The 21,932-nt window shown below is 32.7% G+C and overlaps 1 protein-coding gene across 1 annotated transcript; it reads right to left on the bottom strand.

The window, feature by feature from the left end:
- Positions 1-6,884: 6,884 nt before the first annotated feature.
- LOTGIDRAFT_84718 (hypothetical protein) lies at positions 6,885-20,921 on the bottom strand (the record flags this gene model as incomplete). Its single annotated transcript, XM_009068479.1, has 2 exons — positions 6,885-6,977; positions 20,643-20,921. Coding segments are annotated over 2 exons (372 nt in total), but the record flags the coding sequence as incomplete, so codon positions are not given.
- Positions 20,922-21,932: the final 1,011 nt, after the last annotated feature.

Raw genomic sequence — 21,932 nt, 5'->3', positions numbered from 1 at the left:
GTCTACAGGAGACTACAGCAGTATGGTATCCGGCCACGTCATCCCTACCGCGGACCGCTCCTGACGCCTCGACACCGGAACAACAGACTGATCTGGACCAGGCGAGTTCGACGTTGGCAACGGCGGGACTGGGCACGTGTTATCTTCTCTGATGAGAGCAGATTCCTCATCTTCAAAAACGATGGACGGCAGCTTGTATACTGACGATTTGGTGAACGTTTGGCGCCTAACTTTATCCAACAGGTCCGGTCGTTCGTATGTGGTGACGTCAAAACGAGGCTTGTCGTAATTCGTGGAAACCTGAATGCACAGCGTTATATTGATGACATCCTACGGCCTGTTGTGGTGCCCTTTATTCAGCAACAGCCTCGTGGACTCCTTTTCCAACATGACAATGCAAGGCCACACACAGCAAGATTGACACAGAACTTCCTTGCCAACGCCAACGTACAGGTTTTGCCATGGCCCGCATGTTCACCGGACATGAATCCCATCGAGCACTTATGGGACCACCTCGATCGGCAAATCCGACTTTGCCGTGTGCCTCCAGTCAACGTCCAGGACTTGGAACGATGTCTCCTCGAGGAATGGCAACGAATCACTCCCATCAGACGTTTGACGGCATCAATCCGTAGGCGTGTTCTGGCATGTATTGATGCTCACGGTGGACATACCCGCTACTGACTTGACTTTGTGACGTGTGGTGTGACATTTCCCGTTGTTTCTGTGATCAGTGCTCTAACGAAATGTTCTTTTTTCGACCCCACCCATCTTTAAAGGCTTGTCATATTGGTTGTACAGATTTTATTGAAATGGAATTTTTGTACAGATGTTGTGAAAGGATTTCTCAAAAGCATAACACCAATCCTAAACTTCTGCATTGTTTAGTTTTTCTTTTATGTCGTTGCAAACAGGTGGTATCGTTTCTTTTGGACACTAGTTTACAATAACAATAATGAGCATAGTGTTTTCAAAAGTTATAAAAATAAATTGATATGTCTATTATAATGGAATTATATTAAATAATGTACAATAATATAAAAATAGTAAAATTATTTTATCAAATTTGTAATTATTATGCACCAAAAATCACACTATAATACTTTCATCTTACTAATGACTATATGATATAGGTCCACTGTTGAAAAGCTAGGACCCAATATTGACATTTTTTTCTGTTAAGGAAAATTCAGAAAGATGGTGTATGTATGAAACCATCCTCACTATGTCAATCTATTACAAATTTTGTTCTATACCTTGACTGCAATTGCCACCTTTCTTGTATAATGGAAGTTTGTAAATCAAATGATTAGTTTGGATTGTATGTTATGACTTATGTTGTGTCGAGGGCTCTGATTGGTTGTATTCGCTGGCGTACAATCCAAACAAATCAATGACTGCAATCTGTGATAAAGGTGGCTATTGCACAAAAGATATGAAAATGGAATGTACAATAATTAAAAGACAAGTTACTTCCATGATTAAAATTTAAGTAAGAATGCTTATGATGGTTGACAATCCATAAACTATATTTAGGGGTAGAGATCACATAAAATGACAGAACACAATTTTTTAAACTACATGTACTACTGTAAATTTAAACGTTGTGTACGTACAATAAAACTCAGGAGTAGTATACCATAAAATGTGTTCAATGTGTTTAAGTTTGGTTGAGGCATTAAGCCATAGTAAAGTAAATGTTTCAAAATATATATTTTACATAATATTTACAGTTAAAAATATTAAAACAGAACTTGAATCAGGTTGTTACTCAGAGTTTCAAACTATGTGATCTTCAGACAACTGACCTATTTTTTAAAGTTATAATATTCAGCATGTAATATATCTGTAAGATTATAATAGTCTAAAAATCTTAACACTGAAAATGTAGAATATTGAATTTTATATAAATAATATTATGTAGAATGAAAAATGTGCTACTAAGTTCCAATGTAAAGCTGGAATTTACTTTTCAATCCATAACATAATTAAGTAAATCTATATTTTTGTTCATATTTACACAATGAATATAGTAATACAAGTAAAATAGTTGATATGTTAAAAATCTCAGCAAAAGCTGTCCCAAAATCTATGTGAGCACCTTGTTTCTGGCAAGTGATCTGTGAATTGTCTAAAATAAGCGAGTTTTATACAACTCTACTACACATAACCATTTTTCTTTTTATACATTTCAATTTGCCAGGGTTTAAGGGGGTTGCCCTCACTATCAAACTGTGGAATGTTTGTATATTTGCAGGGTTTCTGTTTTGCTGCCAACTCTTCTTCTTTAGCTCTATAAACAATGAAATAATCAGAAATCATTTTCAGCATCCTATATTTGGCACTAAGAAAGGACAGGAGAGAAGTATACAAGCAAGGCAACAACCATCTTCACAAAGTCAAGCTATTACGACCTTCGGTTTACACCTTGATTCCAATAGCCACCTTTCTTGTATCAGCGATAATAGCTTGACATTATGAAGATGAGCATCAACCTAAGCTAAGCATCCTTTTCTTTAAAAAAAACATTACCCTTTCGTCTTGAAGGTTGATATGACCTTTGAACTTCATTTAATTCTCAAATCCCATAACATCATTTCTAATTAAAGCTCTATGAAACACACAAAGCACATGCATTTCTCACCTTTTCTCCTGCTCACGTTTTTCTATCATTGCTCGTTTCCAATCTGGTACATTGGCAAACCGAGCTTCACGCTCACTGACCTAGATGTATATAGCCATTGAAAAGCATTAGGATAGAAGCTTAATAAAATATAGCAGATATAGGACTGTTGTTTTATGGTGGTATATAACAGGTGTTTTTGGAGGTATATTACCACTGTTTTAGGTGGTATAATATACTATATAACAGGTGTTTTTGGTGGTATATACTATATAAGTTTTTTAGGTGGTATATACTATATATAACAGTTGTTTTGGGTGGTATCATACCATTGTTTTTTGGTGGTATATACCAGTTCAAAGTGTTTCACTATGATTTTGATATTGTGGTGATTTTCATTAACATTAGCCATTTGCAAAATGTTTGCTTTAAGATAATATAATTAATATTTGCTATGAAATATACCCTATTAAAACAACAACCCTAATATCATAAGAGGGTTTTCAAGGAAAATAAAGCAATTAACATGTTGACTGGCTACACTATAATCAGTGTGATGTCAGGGTGTCACATATTCCTTGGCCAGAACCACAGTTACAGTCATTTATTGGTCAGTTTTTAATTTATTGACCACTGTCATCATGGTGCCAATAGGACCGTTTGTTTTAAAATATGGTCAAAGATTTTTCAAAAGACAAATCATGTATGAAATTCATTATAATAATATAGACTGATATGAGAATTTGGCAGTCAACATGTTAATGGTACTGGAAAATAAGCCTACTAATTTCTTTATTGTAAAAGACACACTACTAGTCAGGATGCAGTTAATATCTACTGTTAGATACTAAATATATAATATTCTATGTTAAAATACTTCTTTTAGCTTCTACATGTGGAGAATATTCTGAGGAAAACAGAGGAAATCAGCAGTAACTTCTGACTAAATGTCTAAAATGCCTTATAGTCTGGAAATCGGAGAGAGAGCTTGGTTTTAAGATTGATTTGCATTCAAAGGTATAGGTATAGGCATAAGGTTTAAGTCTAAGAAATATATTCAGATCTATCCTACTTTTAAAAAAATATACCTTCTTATTTTCTTCATCCTCTTCCATTGTTTTCTGGGCTAAATTTTTAGCTAAAACTTGTCTTCTCCAGTCTGGGATGGGAACACCTGTAGCATCTTTCTCAGGAATTTGATTCAAAAAATTCTTTGGATCATATTCTCCCTTTAATGACTTCTGAAAAAACACAAAATATATTGTTTATTTATAGCAGAAGACAAAAATGCCCCACAACACGAAATCTTGAGAGCTAACGTTCGTTCTTCTGTATCACCTGATACAATTGCAAATCTATGATTGAGTTTGTCAACTAAGGATTCCATTGAGAGAGGCAACAAGGCTAATAATATTATTGTGGAAAACTTACTTTATTATTATTATTTTTAGAGTTATCTGCCTTGCGAGCATCACTACCAAATGAAAAGACACAATTTACTCCACCGCCCGGATTCGGGGGCTTTGATTTTTTTAATGAAGAGCTGCCACCTGAACGCAGTATCTCTGTTGCGATGTCAGGACGGCCAGAAGAAGGTTGAGACATCACTGGTGGTGATCTAATACTGTTTGATTCAACTCGTTTCACTTCTGGTGTACTGAAAATTTAAAAATATATAGGATAGGTCAAACATCAATTCATTTTGCATTCAATATCATTGGTGGAGGGTTGGTGGCATTCCTCATTTACCATTCACTTTAATATTGATTGCCAAAAAAAATGGTGAAAAATCACTTAATTTGCAGTCAGATCCTAAACATGCCAAAATGCCAGTGTCAAGTGCAATGAGAATGTTTGGTGAAAATTATAACATTACTTAGTTTAATTGTACTAGATACTGATTGTTAACATTACATCATTCAAAAAGAAGTGAATTGTTGTGAAACTTATTGTATTATTAATGTTTAGTGCAATGACAAATTTGACTGGAAAAATAGTGAAGAGTCTTTCATGTAAAATAAATGAAATGAAATGGAATGGAAAATGAAAGGTACCTTATTTCAGGTTCAGTATTAGTTTCAGGTGGAGGTTCATTGAAGACAGGCTGTGGTGGGGGTGGGGGAGGGGGGTAATCAACAACCTGTTTGACAGGTGAGGAATGTACTGATTGTGGTGGAGACGGGGGTGGAGGTAAGGGAGGTGACTCTCTTTCTTCAGGTTCATTATTTCCCTTGATAGAAATCCTAGCTATATTAGAGTCAAGAATCTCAGAGTCTGTGGCAGCACCATTGGTCACATGATCATAATCATTTCCAACATGGCTGATTGTTACATCTTTATTTCGTATTTGTATTACAGATTTATTCAATCCTTGTTCATCTACACCATTTTCAACAATATCATCAGATGATTCCATTTTGTTTAAAATTGTCACGACTTCTCCACTTTCCTCACAACTCTCTGAACTGAACGTTCGTGAACTTTTAAAAACGTTTCTTTTCTCAATTCCTGAATTATTATTTGAATCTGTGTCGTTGTATCGTGACACTTGACTCCACTCTGATTTTATGGTCTCAGGGAAACTATATTTATTGTTAGTGAATGAATGGTTAAGAGGTGCCGAATCCACAAGAACTGGGTAAACCACAGGATTTGTGGGGTGATTTATAGGATTAGAAAGTTTAGTAGGTTGTGTTGTATTTAACACTAACGAGTTTGGTATGATGTGATTTTCTTGTTCTCCAGTTTCTGTATGAACTTCTGCTAGCACTGAAAATATAGGTAAAACACTAACTCAAATAATCAATAAATAATCCTTTGAATACACTATCTAGCATATAGCTTAGGTTTTCTGAAAAAAGACATCATAAGTCCTCATCCTAGCATCTGATCCTTGGTGTCTGATCCTTGCGTCTGATCCTAGCGTCTGATCTTTGGTGTCTGATCCTAGCATCTGATCTTTGGTGTCTCGTGAAATGTACCAAAATGTGGAAGACAGCGAAAGCAGATTCAAATGAATGTGGAGATTAACATTCTAGCATATTCTCTAAATAATTTTTTCTCTTGAGTTAACAGTATGTGTGGTTTGATACAACTGTCAGTACTGAGCAGTGTGTTCGTCAACACAAACGGATGACAAGGATGATTAAAATGGAATCTGATGTTCCACAATAGTAAGTATATCCTGTTTAATAGGAAGCAAATGTCTTCATATAACATATACTGGTTATACCACAATATAATAAAACTATCAATAATAAACAAACCTTTATGACTCTTCCCTGATGGTTGAGGATCAGAATGGCCAAAATCTGAGTTTGAAGATACAGCTGAAATATAACAACAAAAACATTACAGATGGCGGTCAGATACACCTTCAGACTTCAGATAAAACTTTGAGTAAATTTCATGAAAATTGTTATTTTGTAGGCCTTTTTATCATTTTAAAAGGACCAAAGTTATATACTGTCTCAATTATCACGTTTTTGATAATATTCATACATAAAAAATTTCATGAAATATGTTAAAAACTAGAAGCTACATCATTCTCAATATTCAAGACAAGAGCAATTTATCTCTGTCTTATTGTCCTCAATCAGAACAAATTAGCTAAAAATCTTATAGCATGCATAAGCCAAAGTGAATGGATATAGACAGATGTGCTTGGATTATGTGCCGTAGAGTGATGTGGGCTTACATAAGTAATAGAAAAACTCACTAGATAAAATAGACACTGGTCGAAATAATTCTGATCTTCTGTGAGGTGGAACGACTTCTGACTTTTTACTGGAAGTTTGTGATTTAGACTGAGGTACACCTGCCTTTTTCACAGAAGACTTTTCAACTATCTCTTTTTTGACAGAGTTTGATTCCTGCAGGCAGATAATATTAACATATGTCATAATGAACAAAAAATTCACTTATATAGAGATTTACAGCTAGGCTCTTACTTTGCCTCATGAGATGTCAAAATGTGCTTAAAAAAATTTATCAGGTTTGTTGCTTCGATTGTATTTGCCAGTCATGTCTGATTAGGTCTTTTGAATGCCTGTTCACAAATAAAATTAGAAGTTGCCTTAAAATATTTTGATTAAAAGCAAAAAAATCTCACTATAAATGATATTGATAGGATATATGAAGGTTATCTAGCTTTCTTGTTTAGGCAGAGTCCTAAAGAATTTTGTTTCTTCTAAGAGGTCAAATATTATCTTACCTGTAGTGGAAGAGTTAACTCCCCTTTCAATATAGCCTGACACTCTGACTTGTGACACTTGATAGCTAAATCAAGAGCAGTTAAACCTTGGTTATCTTCAAGATTCTTGTCACAGCCATTATTTAATAATACTTGAACTGTCTGAAAATAAACAAAATATTCCAATAATCAAAAAACACAAACATAAAACCCCTCGAATCCTGCATTCATGCTAGTTGATTTGGTTAATAACAAAGTTAAAGTACATTTTTCGAAAACTTAACTACGGATAAAGTACATACACTTATCTGATTGGTTGGAAAAAAAAACCCTAATATCACATTACCCAATCAAATGACTAAAACACTGGCCCAGACTGAAGCACCAAAAATATCTGGCTATAATGTTTGGGTTTATTTTACAAGTTTTTAATTATTTCAAGTATTTGATTGAGAATAAAAACTTAAAAGTTGTACAAAATCTGAATTAGCACTTGATATATCCATTAGTAAAAATGTATGATATCTGAGTTCATAAAATTTTGAGCGAAACTGGTCCACACTGGATCTCTTAAAGTGTGGATTAAATTTTTGTCTTTTTCACAAAAGAAGGAGATTTCAAGTTATTATTTAATATGAAACCTGTATAAATATCTATGTCCATTTAGAAAAAAATGTACAACAATATTTCTGAGTTTTTAGGTTGACTGACCATACATGAACAATAATTATTATGACAAGATAGTGTGATGTGACATATATATCATATAATATCTATAAACAATATACATGTTATATTATCTACTGATGAAAATAGACCTAATGTCAATGTGGTCTTAAAACAGGAAAATATTTGAACTTTTCTAAGGTGACAAGATGACTTTGTAATCAAGTCCTAATGATCAAGGAGGATGATATAAGTAAATTTTGAAATCATACTGATGTTAAAGGCCATGGTTTGTTATTTGCGCGGGTTGATTTTAGTCTTCAATATAAGTAAATAGTCTTCAGAAGTACTAGAACTGCACGAAAATCACATAATCCCTTCAAATACACCTCAAACTAGAAATTCAATGTCTTTTCTATATATGGTCCTCATTTCAACAATCAAATGCAGATAATTCTGGACACACATAGATTTGAACGCTCAAATTCAATGGAGAGTTATTCTGAAACTTTCTCTTGAAAGAAAAACTGCGTGATAATATATTTTACCTTTTAAAGTTTCAGACCTCAGGATACCCAGGTATAAAGTAAATTAGATACAATATCAGACTATTATTATAATAAGATGTAGAGAGTAATATGAGATGTACAAGCCTACAGCTATTAACATTGACAAACATATAATATCAACTAATACTTGTTTTCTAACTTTCTCACAGAACTTTACAACTGAATACAAACACCAAACAAAACAATAAATCATCAACTAGTGCAAAGATACTTCAGAACTTTGGCTCAGTTGACAAGCACCAATGCCAAGTAGAGCAGCATGCTCTGGAGGTCTGCTAAAACATAATGATCCTACTGTTCTGGCACCTTATCGAAATCATATACCGTTCCACTTGTGCCAAAAATAATAGTAGGTGCAGACAAAATTCAAAATGGCAGAGAAGGATAACTTGGGAATATGACATTTCCACTTTCATACTGATCGATTGGGAGCAGAATTGGAACAGACGGAACCTGTTCAGAACTCTCTAAACAAACGCCACCATGAGGAAATGTGCTAAAATAACACACAGATATATTATTTAAAGAGATATTCCAAAGATCAAATCATCAAACCAAAAATAAAGCAGGAAGCATCTAAATCATAAATCAGTGACAGGACTACCAGCTTGAATGAATAAAGATTGTATAAATATTTTTTTTACATTTTGCTTTGAGCCACTGTTCTAAGAGTTTAGAGAATTACAGATTGATATCAAATAGAGCCAAAACGAAAAAATTTATCATTTACATCATTATTCAGTACAAATCACTTTACAATTTCTTTACATTCTTTCTTTACATTTATTTCTTTAAAAACAAAACTTTAGATATAATTACACTCACTTTTCTACATATTGGAATTTTAATTTGACAAATATGCAAATTATGTTAACCATACATTTATGGCAAATGAAGTCTATAAAAAGTATTAAGACAAAAGTAGATTGGATTGTACGCCAGTGCCTTCGACATACAGACTGTAAACATTATGGCCTATTGTTTACAGACTATCTGTCTGACTGTATGCACCAACTCACAATCCAACCAAATGGCTGCATTTACAAACTTTTGATATATACAAGAATAGTGGTTGTTGCAGTCAAGGTATTAGATGAAGTTGGTAATAGCTTGACATTGCTAAGATGGAAAATTGTATTTCACACAAACATATTGAGTTCTACTTGCCTATAAGAGATAATCCATGAGAAAGCACATTGCAGCTAAAGTAGAGTCTGTTCATGTGTTGTAAAACAGTCAGCTATAAATCTCCTAGATAATCTTATGTGAAGAGTGAAAACACAGGCTTATTTCTCACAACTGTTCTTACTAGCCTAACCTTACATGTTATCTGTGGACTATGGGTTTTATTATCTGAATATTTTATCTGAATATTTTATCTGAATATTTTATCTGAATATGTACATTGACATGATAACTGAAGACAGTGATAATCTGAACATGTCAGTATGTACATGTCATTATAATGTCGCTTGTCACATGTCACTATTGTCACTTCGTTCTATGCATATTCATAAACCATAAATATATAACCTATTGTTTTATAGCGTGGCTGGTCTATCAACATTTGCTCTACCTCACAACTTATTGTGTAAATTTAGATACTTTGTTAAAAATATTGCAAATTTCATAAAACCTGGCCCCCAAAATAGTGTTTTCAGGATGACAATTAAACATTTTGTAATGAAAAATATAATGGTCAAAATCAAACAGTTAATTAATGAAATGAAATGAATGGAGTTTTACGTCCTACTTTTCTGCATTTTATAGGTTAATGAAAACGATCAACGTCATATAGTGTGCAATGAGGAAACTTTGTCAGGACAGCAGCATCAGCCTACTGGGTACTTTTTTTTTGATTTCCAACTGTCGAGGGATCTTTAACATGCACAGCCTGTAGCACACAAGGCCTTGGTTTATTGCCAATCCGAACGACTTGATGCTTTTTCCATGTCAGTCCCTCTTACCTGCATCACTGACAGTGGGAAACCGGGTTGAAAAATCAGAGGGTATTATCTCGATATTTGCCACAGAAGGACATATCAACAGTGTAAAAACTACATGTATGCAGTATGCAAGTAATGTTCAAGGTGAACCCCATTAAGTAACCTAATCATATCCTTAATGACCTTAAAGTAAATGTTCATCTTCACACTACATGACATGCGTAACCCTTGTTATCAGCCCTTTTTATCTACCCTCTAACATCGGATGAATAGTAGTATATATCATACCCTTTTATATTTGACTATGACCTATATCATATCCTTTCACTGTCAAATATTCTAATACCATACTCTACTAAATAAAAATAATAACTAACTATATTTAATTGAAATGACATTGATTGGAATTTCAATACCTTGACTGATTCTGATTGTGAGCTAACATCAACAGACAACTGGCATACTAAGGGCCGTTACTACCTGTAGAACCTTTTAGGCCTAAATGACTAATAACTAATTGACGAACATAAATATAAAATCTTTTTTAAAAATTCAAAATATAAATATTATAAATAAATAAACCAAGTACTTCTCACATTCATGAGGAAGTATATCAATCATAAGTGAGTAAGTATTTTATAATGAAAAGTGATATATCAGGTGTCTAGAAGAGTAAGCATACACTCATATGATGTCTACGGAAAAGTTGATTACTATTTGAACTCTACTCAGACCCCTTAATTGTCTCATAGCATCTTTTGCCTAGTTGCAGTCCTGGAACATTTGCCATTTGGAGGAATAGTAGCAATGACATTTCAAAGGATTACACAGATCAACAAGTCGTAGTATATAATGTAATACTGTAATGTAATAATATATTTAGTCTATAACTAACTATCATGGAAGGAAAATGCTAGTCACAATAACATTTTCATGCTAATTATTGACAATATCTATTGAAATAAATAAACATTTCAGGATCCAGTTTTTGAGAATTTCACCATGACAAAAAGCAAATTTGGCATAACTTTTGGTATCTGTACAAGACTAAACCATTAATGATTCCATCAAGACATTACAGGCTATTCTCCAATGTTCTTATACCCCACAAGGTACCACAAAACAGACCAGTGGTAGGCACAATATGATGGTCCATCTTTGACTTTTGTCATGGCATACCTTTTAAAGTGATACTACATCTTAGAATTTAGGAATTTTAAACATGGCGAATAAGAACCAGTAGATATACCTGGTGTCATAAATAAATAACATAACAGGATCAAAAAAACTTAATAAATATGCAATTAACTATTGAAAAACGGTTAACATCAAGATTAAGCGTTTTTCAATAATTACTTAGTTTTATGAATTTTCCAAATTTTACAGAGCTTCTGTTGACCATTTCGAGAACTTAAATTTTATGTTCATTCTAAGACATAGTGTCACTTTAAATAACTAGCTATCCAAAAATTGATCGCAGTTACTCCCATTTTATGTCTGGGCCTAAACATGCCGCCCTAATGCATATCATGTCCTTGGAACAGGGTGGGGCCAGATTTGTCAGTCTATTCAGGATCTAACAGTTAGATTCTAACTGTAGCAATCAAAGCCATTAGCACTTGATTCACGTCTGCCACAAATTGGTTGTCACTATCACAAGTTCTACTTATCTTTTGATCAGTCTATCTATCATTACCTCTATCAAAATATAATATTGAACTATGTCAATGTAACTACACCCTAGATTATCTATAGAATAAAAGGGAGAAGTATTAACTCTACAGTCTATTACTATCAATATTATCTCAGAATTATAACTATATATACAATAGGGGTGGTGAACATAGTCTGAAATTATTGAGACTCAGAAATTAGAAATATTATTTGGCAACAAATGTTAAGATTTCAAAATTTTAAATTGAGTTAACAAATATAAACATTCTATTCTTTGATCTTGATGATGTGTTATGGACTATTGAAAATACCCATGCAACCTGAAGTCAGTTAAGATATGCCTTTTTAGTTTTCAACCTAGTTTCCCCCAGTCAGGGATCCAGGTTTGAGTAGCTGACATGGAAAAAGCATCTTCTCTTTTGGAATAGAAATAAACCAAGACCCTTGGTGCTAGAGACTGTGCACATTATACCCCTTGACAGTTGAAAATCAAAAAGACTAGGCTAATGCTAATGTCCTGACAAATTTCCCTCATTGCACACTGCATGGAATTGTCAGTCCTCTTTGGCTGACTCCATATCTTTTCATTTCTGCATACAATTGTAGTACATTTTTTCAGAATGCCATATAATCTGTACTTTACCAACACTAGTTCATAAAACTTGTATCACAGAGCTATCAGATAACACCTAATAAAAAAAATACAAAAATAAAACTTAGCAGAAAAATACGAATGAACTTACTTCAATGAGATCCAAGAATTTGACTCTAAAATGAACAACACTATAGATTTTTTTGGAGATCAAATCCATTGAAACTTGAAACATAATCAATAAGGTAATAAAAGAAAGTTTGACAAATTATTCTCTACAGGAAGACACTAATGAGAGTTACCTTCATAAGAAATTGATTTCTCTTCACACAATGTCATTAAAATTTGATGTTCTTTATTGATAAGAATAACGCAAGATTCATACGACTGGATAATAATGTCTATGACAGTAAGATACTTCAGTTTCTAGAAAGATTCAAATGACTGGATAATAATGTCTAGGACAGTAGAATACTTCAGTTCCTAGAAAGATTCAAATAACTGGATAATAATGTCTATGACAGTAGGATACTTCAGTTTCTAGAAAGATTCAATTGACTGGATAATAATGTCTAGGACAGTAGGATACTTCAGTTTCTAGAAAGATTCAATTGACTGGATAATAATGTCTAGGACAGTAAGATATTTCAGTTCCAAGCAGTAAGGTTGTCTTAAGCTAGATATATAAAGTTAAAGTCATCTGTGGTATGACTGAATTCAGATGCTATCCCAAAAGAGGCTTTACAGAGCAATACACAGCATCCTGTGAAGTATGTGCTTCAAAGATGCTGCATTGGATGAATTCTACATGAGCTTGAAACACAAAGCAATACCAATCTCTATCAGGTCGGCAATTTTCAAATTGGCATTCAAATACTGATGTAAGCTACAATGACGAAGGTAGAGGGTTATTGTTTTGCGCGGTTTTCAACTCTGCAAATTCTATAAAAGTTACAAAGCGTTTTCACAACTAGTGTTTTAGAGCTCAGCCTCAGTGACAAATATTTTCCTCTATGACATGTCTGTCTATCAAGAATATAGCACACAAACCAGTGAGCCAAACTAGAGAGTGTCTCCAGAATAAGGTTGTCAAGAGAATTAAAGTCTCTGTTTCCACAAGAGTCAACTTTCTGTACTAATCACACACAACAATATTAAAGGGATTGTAAAGAGGTTTTCTTAATTAATATGTATATTTGAGGAATTGATAGCATCAATTTGCACCATTCCAATTTTTGAGTCGTGGCACCTGCCATTCCACAAAATAGATGAGTTTGATAGCGTCACTAATTGCGAAATATGCTTGTATCACATAGACCTGATACACATTAAAAACTTACAAAACCTGTTTAAAATTCCTTTAAGATTAAATATTTTCAAAGGACTTATTGAAAAGGACTTATTGAAAATAACATACCCAGAAATATTATCAGCTTATCCTAATGAAGTTTTATCATACAATAAATTATATGCATTATATTAAGTACAGGCCATGTCTTACATAGTTTACAAGTGAATGGAAAATACTGTCTACTATGAGACTATATAAAAGACTGGGTGTTCCTATCTAATGTAATTTAACATGTAGTAAATAATTAAACAATAATCTCTACCTATGAAAGTCTGAGATCTATCAGAACATTACTTACTATAGTTGTATTGATTATTTTATACCAAAATAGATTAAAAATATATCAGTGCTGCAGATAAAAGACATTGGGCCATATATGCAGCTCTCGTACTTTACCTAAACTTTGACTAAAGTTAAACTTAAGTCGAACTTTAGGTATGCTGGTCGATCTGTACGAAAGTCGTGCTTAAATTTGACTATCAAAATGTAGAAAATGAAAGCCTTAATCCTAACCTTGTAAAGTTCGACTTTAGCCAAAGTTCAACATTACTCAAGGTAAGAGCATTGCATATGGCCCATTGAATTCATCTAATGAGAGTGTTAAGTCCTACTCGTTTGCACTTTTGTGAACTATTTGAAATGAAATGAATGGAGTTTTACGTCCTACTTTTCTGCACCATCTGGGCTAATGAAGAAGGGCAGGTTTAGGTTAGCGAGCAAGTGTCTAACTCAATGACCCACCACGGCTCCCCTGTGGACTATTTGAGACAAAACCCTTATTGTAATGTCCAATGAGAGAAATTTGGCAAACACAGCAGCAGAAATTCCCACTGTATGTTACTGGACTCATTTTTCATGTCAACAATTTCTGACAAGGGGAAGCAAGGTTATAAAATTTACACATACACTACATCAGCTGCAGACAGATACAAAAAAAAATTTGCATCCAATACATCAGATTTCTTCAGTGTGTGGATTATCTGATCTTAAGGGCTAGAAGAAAAATATCTAATCGAGTTCCTTGAAAATGCAATAAAATATGACTTAAATTTCAAACAGGAAATTCAAACAATAACCTTTTCAAATTGGTTATATAATATTACACAGTGTTGTTCAGGAGATATCATATCGAACCATGTAATTAGCATAATCATATTATCAATACTGCTCATGAATATTCAGATATTTACGCCCATTAAAGGCATTATACAAAGAAGGGTATTTTTGAAAAAAATTACAAAATCAATCTAAAGGTAAATATTTCTTATAAAAAATGAAAAAAAAAATAGGATTAGACTTTACACAAAGAAAGACATAATACAAAAAAAGAGAGTCAATTCTTAGAAGTAATTTCTTGGAGAGAAGTATGTTCATATTCTAATAGATCATATGACATTCTTAGATCAATGACGAATGACAATTTCATTGTACATGTATAGTTTGGTGAAAATAAGATACTAAAACTTTTATGATAATCTTTAGTTAAGTGTTGATACATCATACTGAATTTTTATCAAAAATTACAGATATCATTTCTGGTTCTGTCTGTTGAAATTATAGACAACATTTTACATTTGAAAGTTTATCTCTTTGCAACGTGTCAAAACCACATCCCCATTCATCACACTTCTTCATGGACGTTGAAGGTGACAGAAAATCTAAACCGTATTTTGGTTAGTAGGTGGAGAGGATGTGTTCTTATCTCTTCAAACGGGCGACGCCAAATCAATTTTGTGTTTTGTTTATGTGATTTCAATTCTCTGATTGGTCAGATTCAAATAGCACCAATTTCATTTCCACGCCAACAAAAGGAAGTGTACAGGCTTAGTTTAAAGGTTAATAAGACAATGTCAAAACCCCTATTCAAAATACGATGACCTCTTTGACTCTTTTAAATAATATTAACACTAGAAACACTCTTTAGATGTCCAAAGAATATTACAAAAAGTTGAACATAATAATAAACTTTAACAAAATATATGTTGCAAATCACAAATCTTATTCACTATATTTCAAAAATTTTAACTAAAATTCTAAGCTTTGATGTATATAATCATGACAGTCTAATATTTTAAACACAGTGTGTTAGATGTATAAAATTATTTACCTTAATATGTGTTTAAAATGACAAAAACCTGTCATATGCTTTATCCATTGACCATTGAATAAAATTCTCTAGTAAAGATAAGATATTTATATGACTAAAGCAATATCTTAGTTCAATACAGTATTATAATATTCATTGAATCAACTACAATATCTTCAATGAAGCTTCATGAATAGACAAATCTCTACTCACCAATAATAAAACATTCTACCTGAATATACCGTAGTCAGTCTAATAAATCACCATACTTAACACAAAACATATACCATACATAACATAATACATTCTACTGTGACAACCTGAATATTCCTTGTATTTCACTATTCATTAGATTTGTTGTAGAATACCTGTTTAGTTTTTCATGTTCAAAACTAGGCACTTACTATAATATTAACCCTATTTTTAGCAGATCTCTCTATTAGTGACCTTGGCCAGTGCTTTACATATTTAACATCACATGCTTTCACATAGAGGTGAGATTAAACAGGATTATAGGCTACTGGCAGTTTGCTAATCTTCACAAGATTAAGGTAGTTAATTTATTATCTTCTTGAGTGGTCTATACAGTTTCTACTGTATTTTCAAATTGTTAGTCATCATATATTCAGTAGCAAATTTTCAAAAACAGAAATTCGCATCATTAAATTTAATCTGATATAATCTTATTAAGCCAAAATCTTTTCAAATTTTGATAACTGACTCTCAGTTTGCTATGAGTCAAATTACTTTTATCTTTGTATTTCCTTATAGTCAAAGTATAATTTACTATCTCGTTTCAATAATATCTGCAATATGATTCATATTTTTAGGGTAAATACAGTAATATAAGGTAAGAAAAGTCATATATTTAAAATAAATATACATAAATATAAACTGTCTTGTAATTTATATCACACAGTCTAATGATTATATAACAAACAAAATATGGTATAATAGGAGAGGGGTATTGTTAGAGCTTGATTATATATCAATAATCGGCGATATGAATTCAAAAATTCAATTATTAATATTATTAATATTATCAAATATATTAGTAAATTTAATAATCCATTAAATATCACAAGTTGTATTCTCTACAAAGGTCATCCATCTTCTATCATTTATAACAAAGTTTTCCCTTCAGAACAAAACTTAACCACAATAAACTATAAAAAAGATTTGAATAATGAATTTAAGACACAAAAATAACCAAATTCCAATTTTATTTTGATTTGTGTACCTTTTTGCACCAAAAATGGATCAGAATGTACCAAATCAATTGAATTTTTCAGACGCCCCATGTGAGACTTGCAACTATAAAACCTTCTCAAAGTAAGTCAAAGTTGCAGAATTTCAATTCAGCCTTGACAGTTGTCCCTTCGTTGAGTCAGTCAGTTGGTTGGTGGACTAACTATATAATAGCAAAATTTGAAATTTCTAGTTTAATTTTAAAGACATTAAAATATATATAAATATATGTGAGGCATTAATATTCATGATTTGTATTTTCAAATTCCAGATCGTGAATTCCCTTGTTTTTTTTCTTTAAAAACAAAACAACTTTTTCATTCACTAACATAACCTCAGACAATAATAATGAGAGACAATTCAGGTAGACAATCAACAAATGAAAGTTCCGCTTCATGAAATATCTTAAACTTGATTTCCTAATTGCTGAGACATCTTCTTTCTTTTATCATACATGACACATACATCAAGTTAGTTAGAAACATTGGTTCCCTTCCCACCTAGCTATTATAATGTTAACAACACAAACTATAAGAGAAGTGGTCATCTAAAAGGTTATACACATGCAAAGCAATTTCATGACAGCTATTGAAAAGCATAACTTGTTAAATGTGTATCAAAATGTACTAAAGTGAACAGAACAGTAGTCTTTACCAGGTTTATTAGACAAAATAACAAATTTGAACCCCCATGCAGAAAAAAAGTTTGGTTGTCAAATTTCAATTCATAAAGCCTGATAAAGATTCTTCATGGAAAGGGCAGAGAAATGACCTAAATAAAATTGATTTTTTGACTTTCTGTTCCTTAAAGGAAATGCTAATCAGTGGGTAATGAGGAAATTTTGGCAAAAAAATTACATTTGCCTTGTCTTGTTTATTTTCTGATAGTTGAGGGATGTTTTAAAAGTTATCATTAAAGGTAAGAATGCTTACAAATTAGACAATTTCAACATTTCATATGAAAAAAACAGTCACTTCACCTTAAAGAGTTGAAAACTGATAAATTTAGAAACAACGGATGTGGTTTTTCCAAGTACTATAATTCATGACAATCAGGTAAATCAAGGTCAAATTTAAGAAAAAATAGTAGAAAGAGACAAAAACAGGTTGAAAATCCAGTTTCATTATAAAAATTATAAAAAACAGTAGTAACACTACAATAATGTCACAAACAAAAATGCCAAAAATAGTTTTAATCCTATATCTAGGCCTTTGTCTATCTCTGACAAATATAACACAAAAAACTATGGTGAACTTTGATATAAGCGATCACAAGCTGATGATTTTGTTAAGTTCAAAAAGATAAATTTCTGCTGACTCTCTGCAGCTTATCAGTGATTAATGGTGGCCATGTTTAGTAGTACTCTACCCAGATTGTTATATATAATAAAAACCTAAACATGTTGTAAGATATTGTTTCAAAAAAATGTATAATCGATAGTAATAAATACACCATTCAATCCAGAATACAAATTGGTACTATTTATATCTGACCAATCAGGCCTTGGTTGAAGAATAACGCAGAAATGAAGGTCATGTAAACAATATACAAGATTTGCTACCATCTGTTTGAAGAGATAAGAACACATTCTTTCCAACTAATACATCTTCCAAAGTATGGTGTTTATTTTCTGTCACCTTCAATTCTTTACCAAAAAATCTTACTCAACTCTGTATCTTCCATATTAATTGCTTCCTTTTTATAGCAATATCTGGATTGATGAAAATATCTGCTATCTTATTGTATAGCAGAAACAAGAATATATTGTGTATTTGTATAATATATGAATTCAATACTGTCATGTTAACTTCAAATCAATTTATACATCTCCTTACCTTAGTTTGTCCCATTTGTACTGCCGTATGTAGTGGACTTCCTCCTAAATTATCTAACGTGACTTTAGCTCCGCCTTCTCTCATTAACCAATCAACAACTTGATAAAATCCTCCACTAGCAGCAAAGTGCAGAGGTGTATTTCCATCAAAATCTCTTTGGTTTGGGTTAATTTTTTGATCCTTTACCTAAAAATAAGTAAAAGTTAACTAGTAAAATAGTAGTAAATTGTGGGTAAATAATTTTTAAAATAAAGTATCCTATAGAAAAAAAGGGAATTTTTGGGGTATATAATCAGATTGACAGTTCTGTGTGATTACAAATGCCAGTAACTTGCAAATATTGAGTTTTGTTCCCTTGTATAAGTTTAGATACATTGAAACTTCACAAAGGCAGAATTGCACCAGCCATTGGGAGATAGGGCTTAATCATAATTGCTGTTTTTGTGGAACTGGTACACACTCCTCCTATAATATTTATAATGATGAATATAATATCTAGACATTGCCCTTGTATAATGAATTCATCTCTGGAAATTTTCTGGAAGTTAACGGAATATGAGCAGAAAACATACCAGAAATTTCATACATTCTAATCTTCCAAGCTGACCAGCAGCATGCACACACGTCATACCATCATATGCATTCATCTTTAAATTACCATTGGCATTCAGAACTAAATATTTCAATATTTCTATCTGGCCCTCCTGACAGGCTAAATAGGCAGCAGTAACACCATTATTGAGTTGAACATTCACTGATCTGAAAAACAGAAGGAATTTGTAGACAACCGTTTGTTTATCAATATGTACAGGTAAGGTACAGTGGTGTAACCTATTTTCGTGGATATAAGGATTCAACACCGAATTACGTCAAAGTTGAAAAAAAGAAATTTTTTTTTTATGTCTTAGGTGTTTCCTCAGATATTCTACAAAATAATTACAATTGGTTTATTTCAATTTTCTTTATGAATCCTTTACTTTGACCTATATTTCATGAGCAACCAACTCGGCAACGGCTGCAGAATGCGTCACCTATTTTCGTGTACAATGTTTGATCTATAAATAAGTCGAGAAAAACACGTTGTATGGATACCGGGTGGTATAATTAACTTCTCTTAGTATTTATCTTTAATATTAATTCATTATAACTAGTGACAATTCCTTCAAACAACCACGATTTAAAAAAAAAATAGTGACTGGCAAAATAAGATACATAGCGTGATTTATTGCTAAAAGTTACTGAAACAACATAAGAATATGGTCCACTTTGTGTTCCATAGAAATTTTCTGCTGACACGGAATCCGCTAGTTGATCACGTGACTTTTTTCGTTGGACTACATTCTAGCAGACGACACTTGGAATTCCGATTACCGCTTGGGATTATAGTGAAATTCAGCCGATAAAAAATGGTGATGTTTGGTATTAAGTGAAATCCGCCATTTTGTATTTGTCAAAGTATACATTAATACAGTTTACCTTGTTTGAAACTACTGAATTCATTCTACTAGCTGATATTGTAGAGAAAAGCCATGTTTATTAAAACAAACTAATGTGGAGGTCGCGCAAGGTCGCTATGTAAATTATTAATCCTTTCCAGAAATCCACGAATAATAGGTTTCCACGAAATTAGGTTACTCGACTGTATATTTGCTTTCCAGAACATGCGATCCTAAGCAAGCAACTTAAGATTTGTTAACATCAAGAATTGAAAAACAGCAGCATTCTATGAGTTCCCTATGCTAAACAGAGGACTATCTATTTGACATGCTGCAGATTTAAAAATTATGTTATATTGATCTATGATGAAAAATCCAATAAAACAGTCACTAACCTTGGAGATTCATCCAGTAACAATTTCACACAATCCAAACCTCCCCCAACTACAGCAAAATGTAACGGAATGGCTCCACTGGCTGATTTCAATAAAATATCACAGTTCGAGTTATCAAGCAGCCATTCTAGCATTTCAAAATGTGTAAAACGTGCAGCAAGATGGACTACAGAAGCTCCTGTACCATCTTGATTGTCAACTGGATATGAAGTATTCTGGATCAACCATTTTAAAGTGTTAAAGCTGCCGGAAGCTGCAGCATCATGGGCTGTAGTGGCACCAACATTGCTACGACATAAAATGTCTATTACATTATTTTTGACAAGGTACTCAACAATTTCTAATTTATCCCCTCTTGCTGCATAATGTAAACAAGATGCTCCACAGCTGTCAACCACTGACTTGAAGTTTGGAGCAGGCGTCGACTTCAAAAGGCTCAAATCCCCATTCCTTGCAGTATCCAGCAAGTCTATTGGTACCATAATGATATACTCTTTTAATACAAATTCAAATTCATTCAGATTTTAAGTCAATTTTCGCCACTTTCCTTTTATCTGTCATTTGTTTTGATTAAGAAATTTCAAGTCAAGGGACACAACTCTTATAATTGAAAAATTGTCGTCTAAATTTCAGACTTGTCAAACTTTTACAAATCCATGTCCAAAATTTACATTACTTTCGGTTTATTGTGTAGTCTTTGGCGTCCATGAAGAACTGTGCGTAGACAAAGCGGGACTGGATGATAAAGGCTATTTAGGGGAATTTTTTGTATTGTCTATGTAGATTAGTATGCAGATTAGTGAGCGAAAATTCACCCCTTTTAAACGACTTCTTGAATTTAAGAATCTGGATGGTTAAGTATGAATCAAGTAAACAAACTTAGTAACTCAACTGTGAAATGTTCCTAAGGCTATAGTAAATAGTACATTATAACTCGATCACTCACCTGTCTTCTCTACTAGTACTAGTAGCCTACTAGTCCTGTGCCTTTCCAGAAACACCATAATACTTTTAATAGACTATAGTAAGCAAAGTCTATTTTAAAGACGCACAAAATATATGATCTTATATAGACCCTATTTTATTTTATTATTTGCGAACTATTGTGTTCTGTTAATAGTGTAGAGTAGGCTATGCCTTTGTGTTGTACTAGACTAAGGGCTGGGTATCGCTTAGCAAATTGAGATCAATGACAGACTAGTGATCAATAGGCCTATTTGATATTCTAATTGAAAAACATTGCATGCCAAAATACTTAATTTCATCGGTTGATTTTGTGTTATAGAAGTATATTGTGTTGCTTTGATCAGTTATTGTAT

The sequence above is a fragment of the Lottia gigantea genome (genome assembly GCF_000327385.1).
Source record: "Lottia gigantea unplaced genomic scaffold LOTGIsca_90, whole genome shotgun sequence".
Classification (NCBI taxonomy): domain Eukaryota; kingdom Metazoa; phylum Mollusca; class Gastropoda; family Lottiidae; genus Lottia; species Lottia gigantea.
Note: the sequence above shows the minus strand (reverse complement) of the source record. Positions and strands in the feature narration are given on the sequence as shown.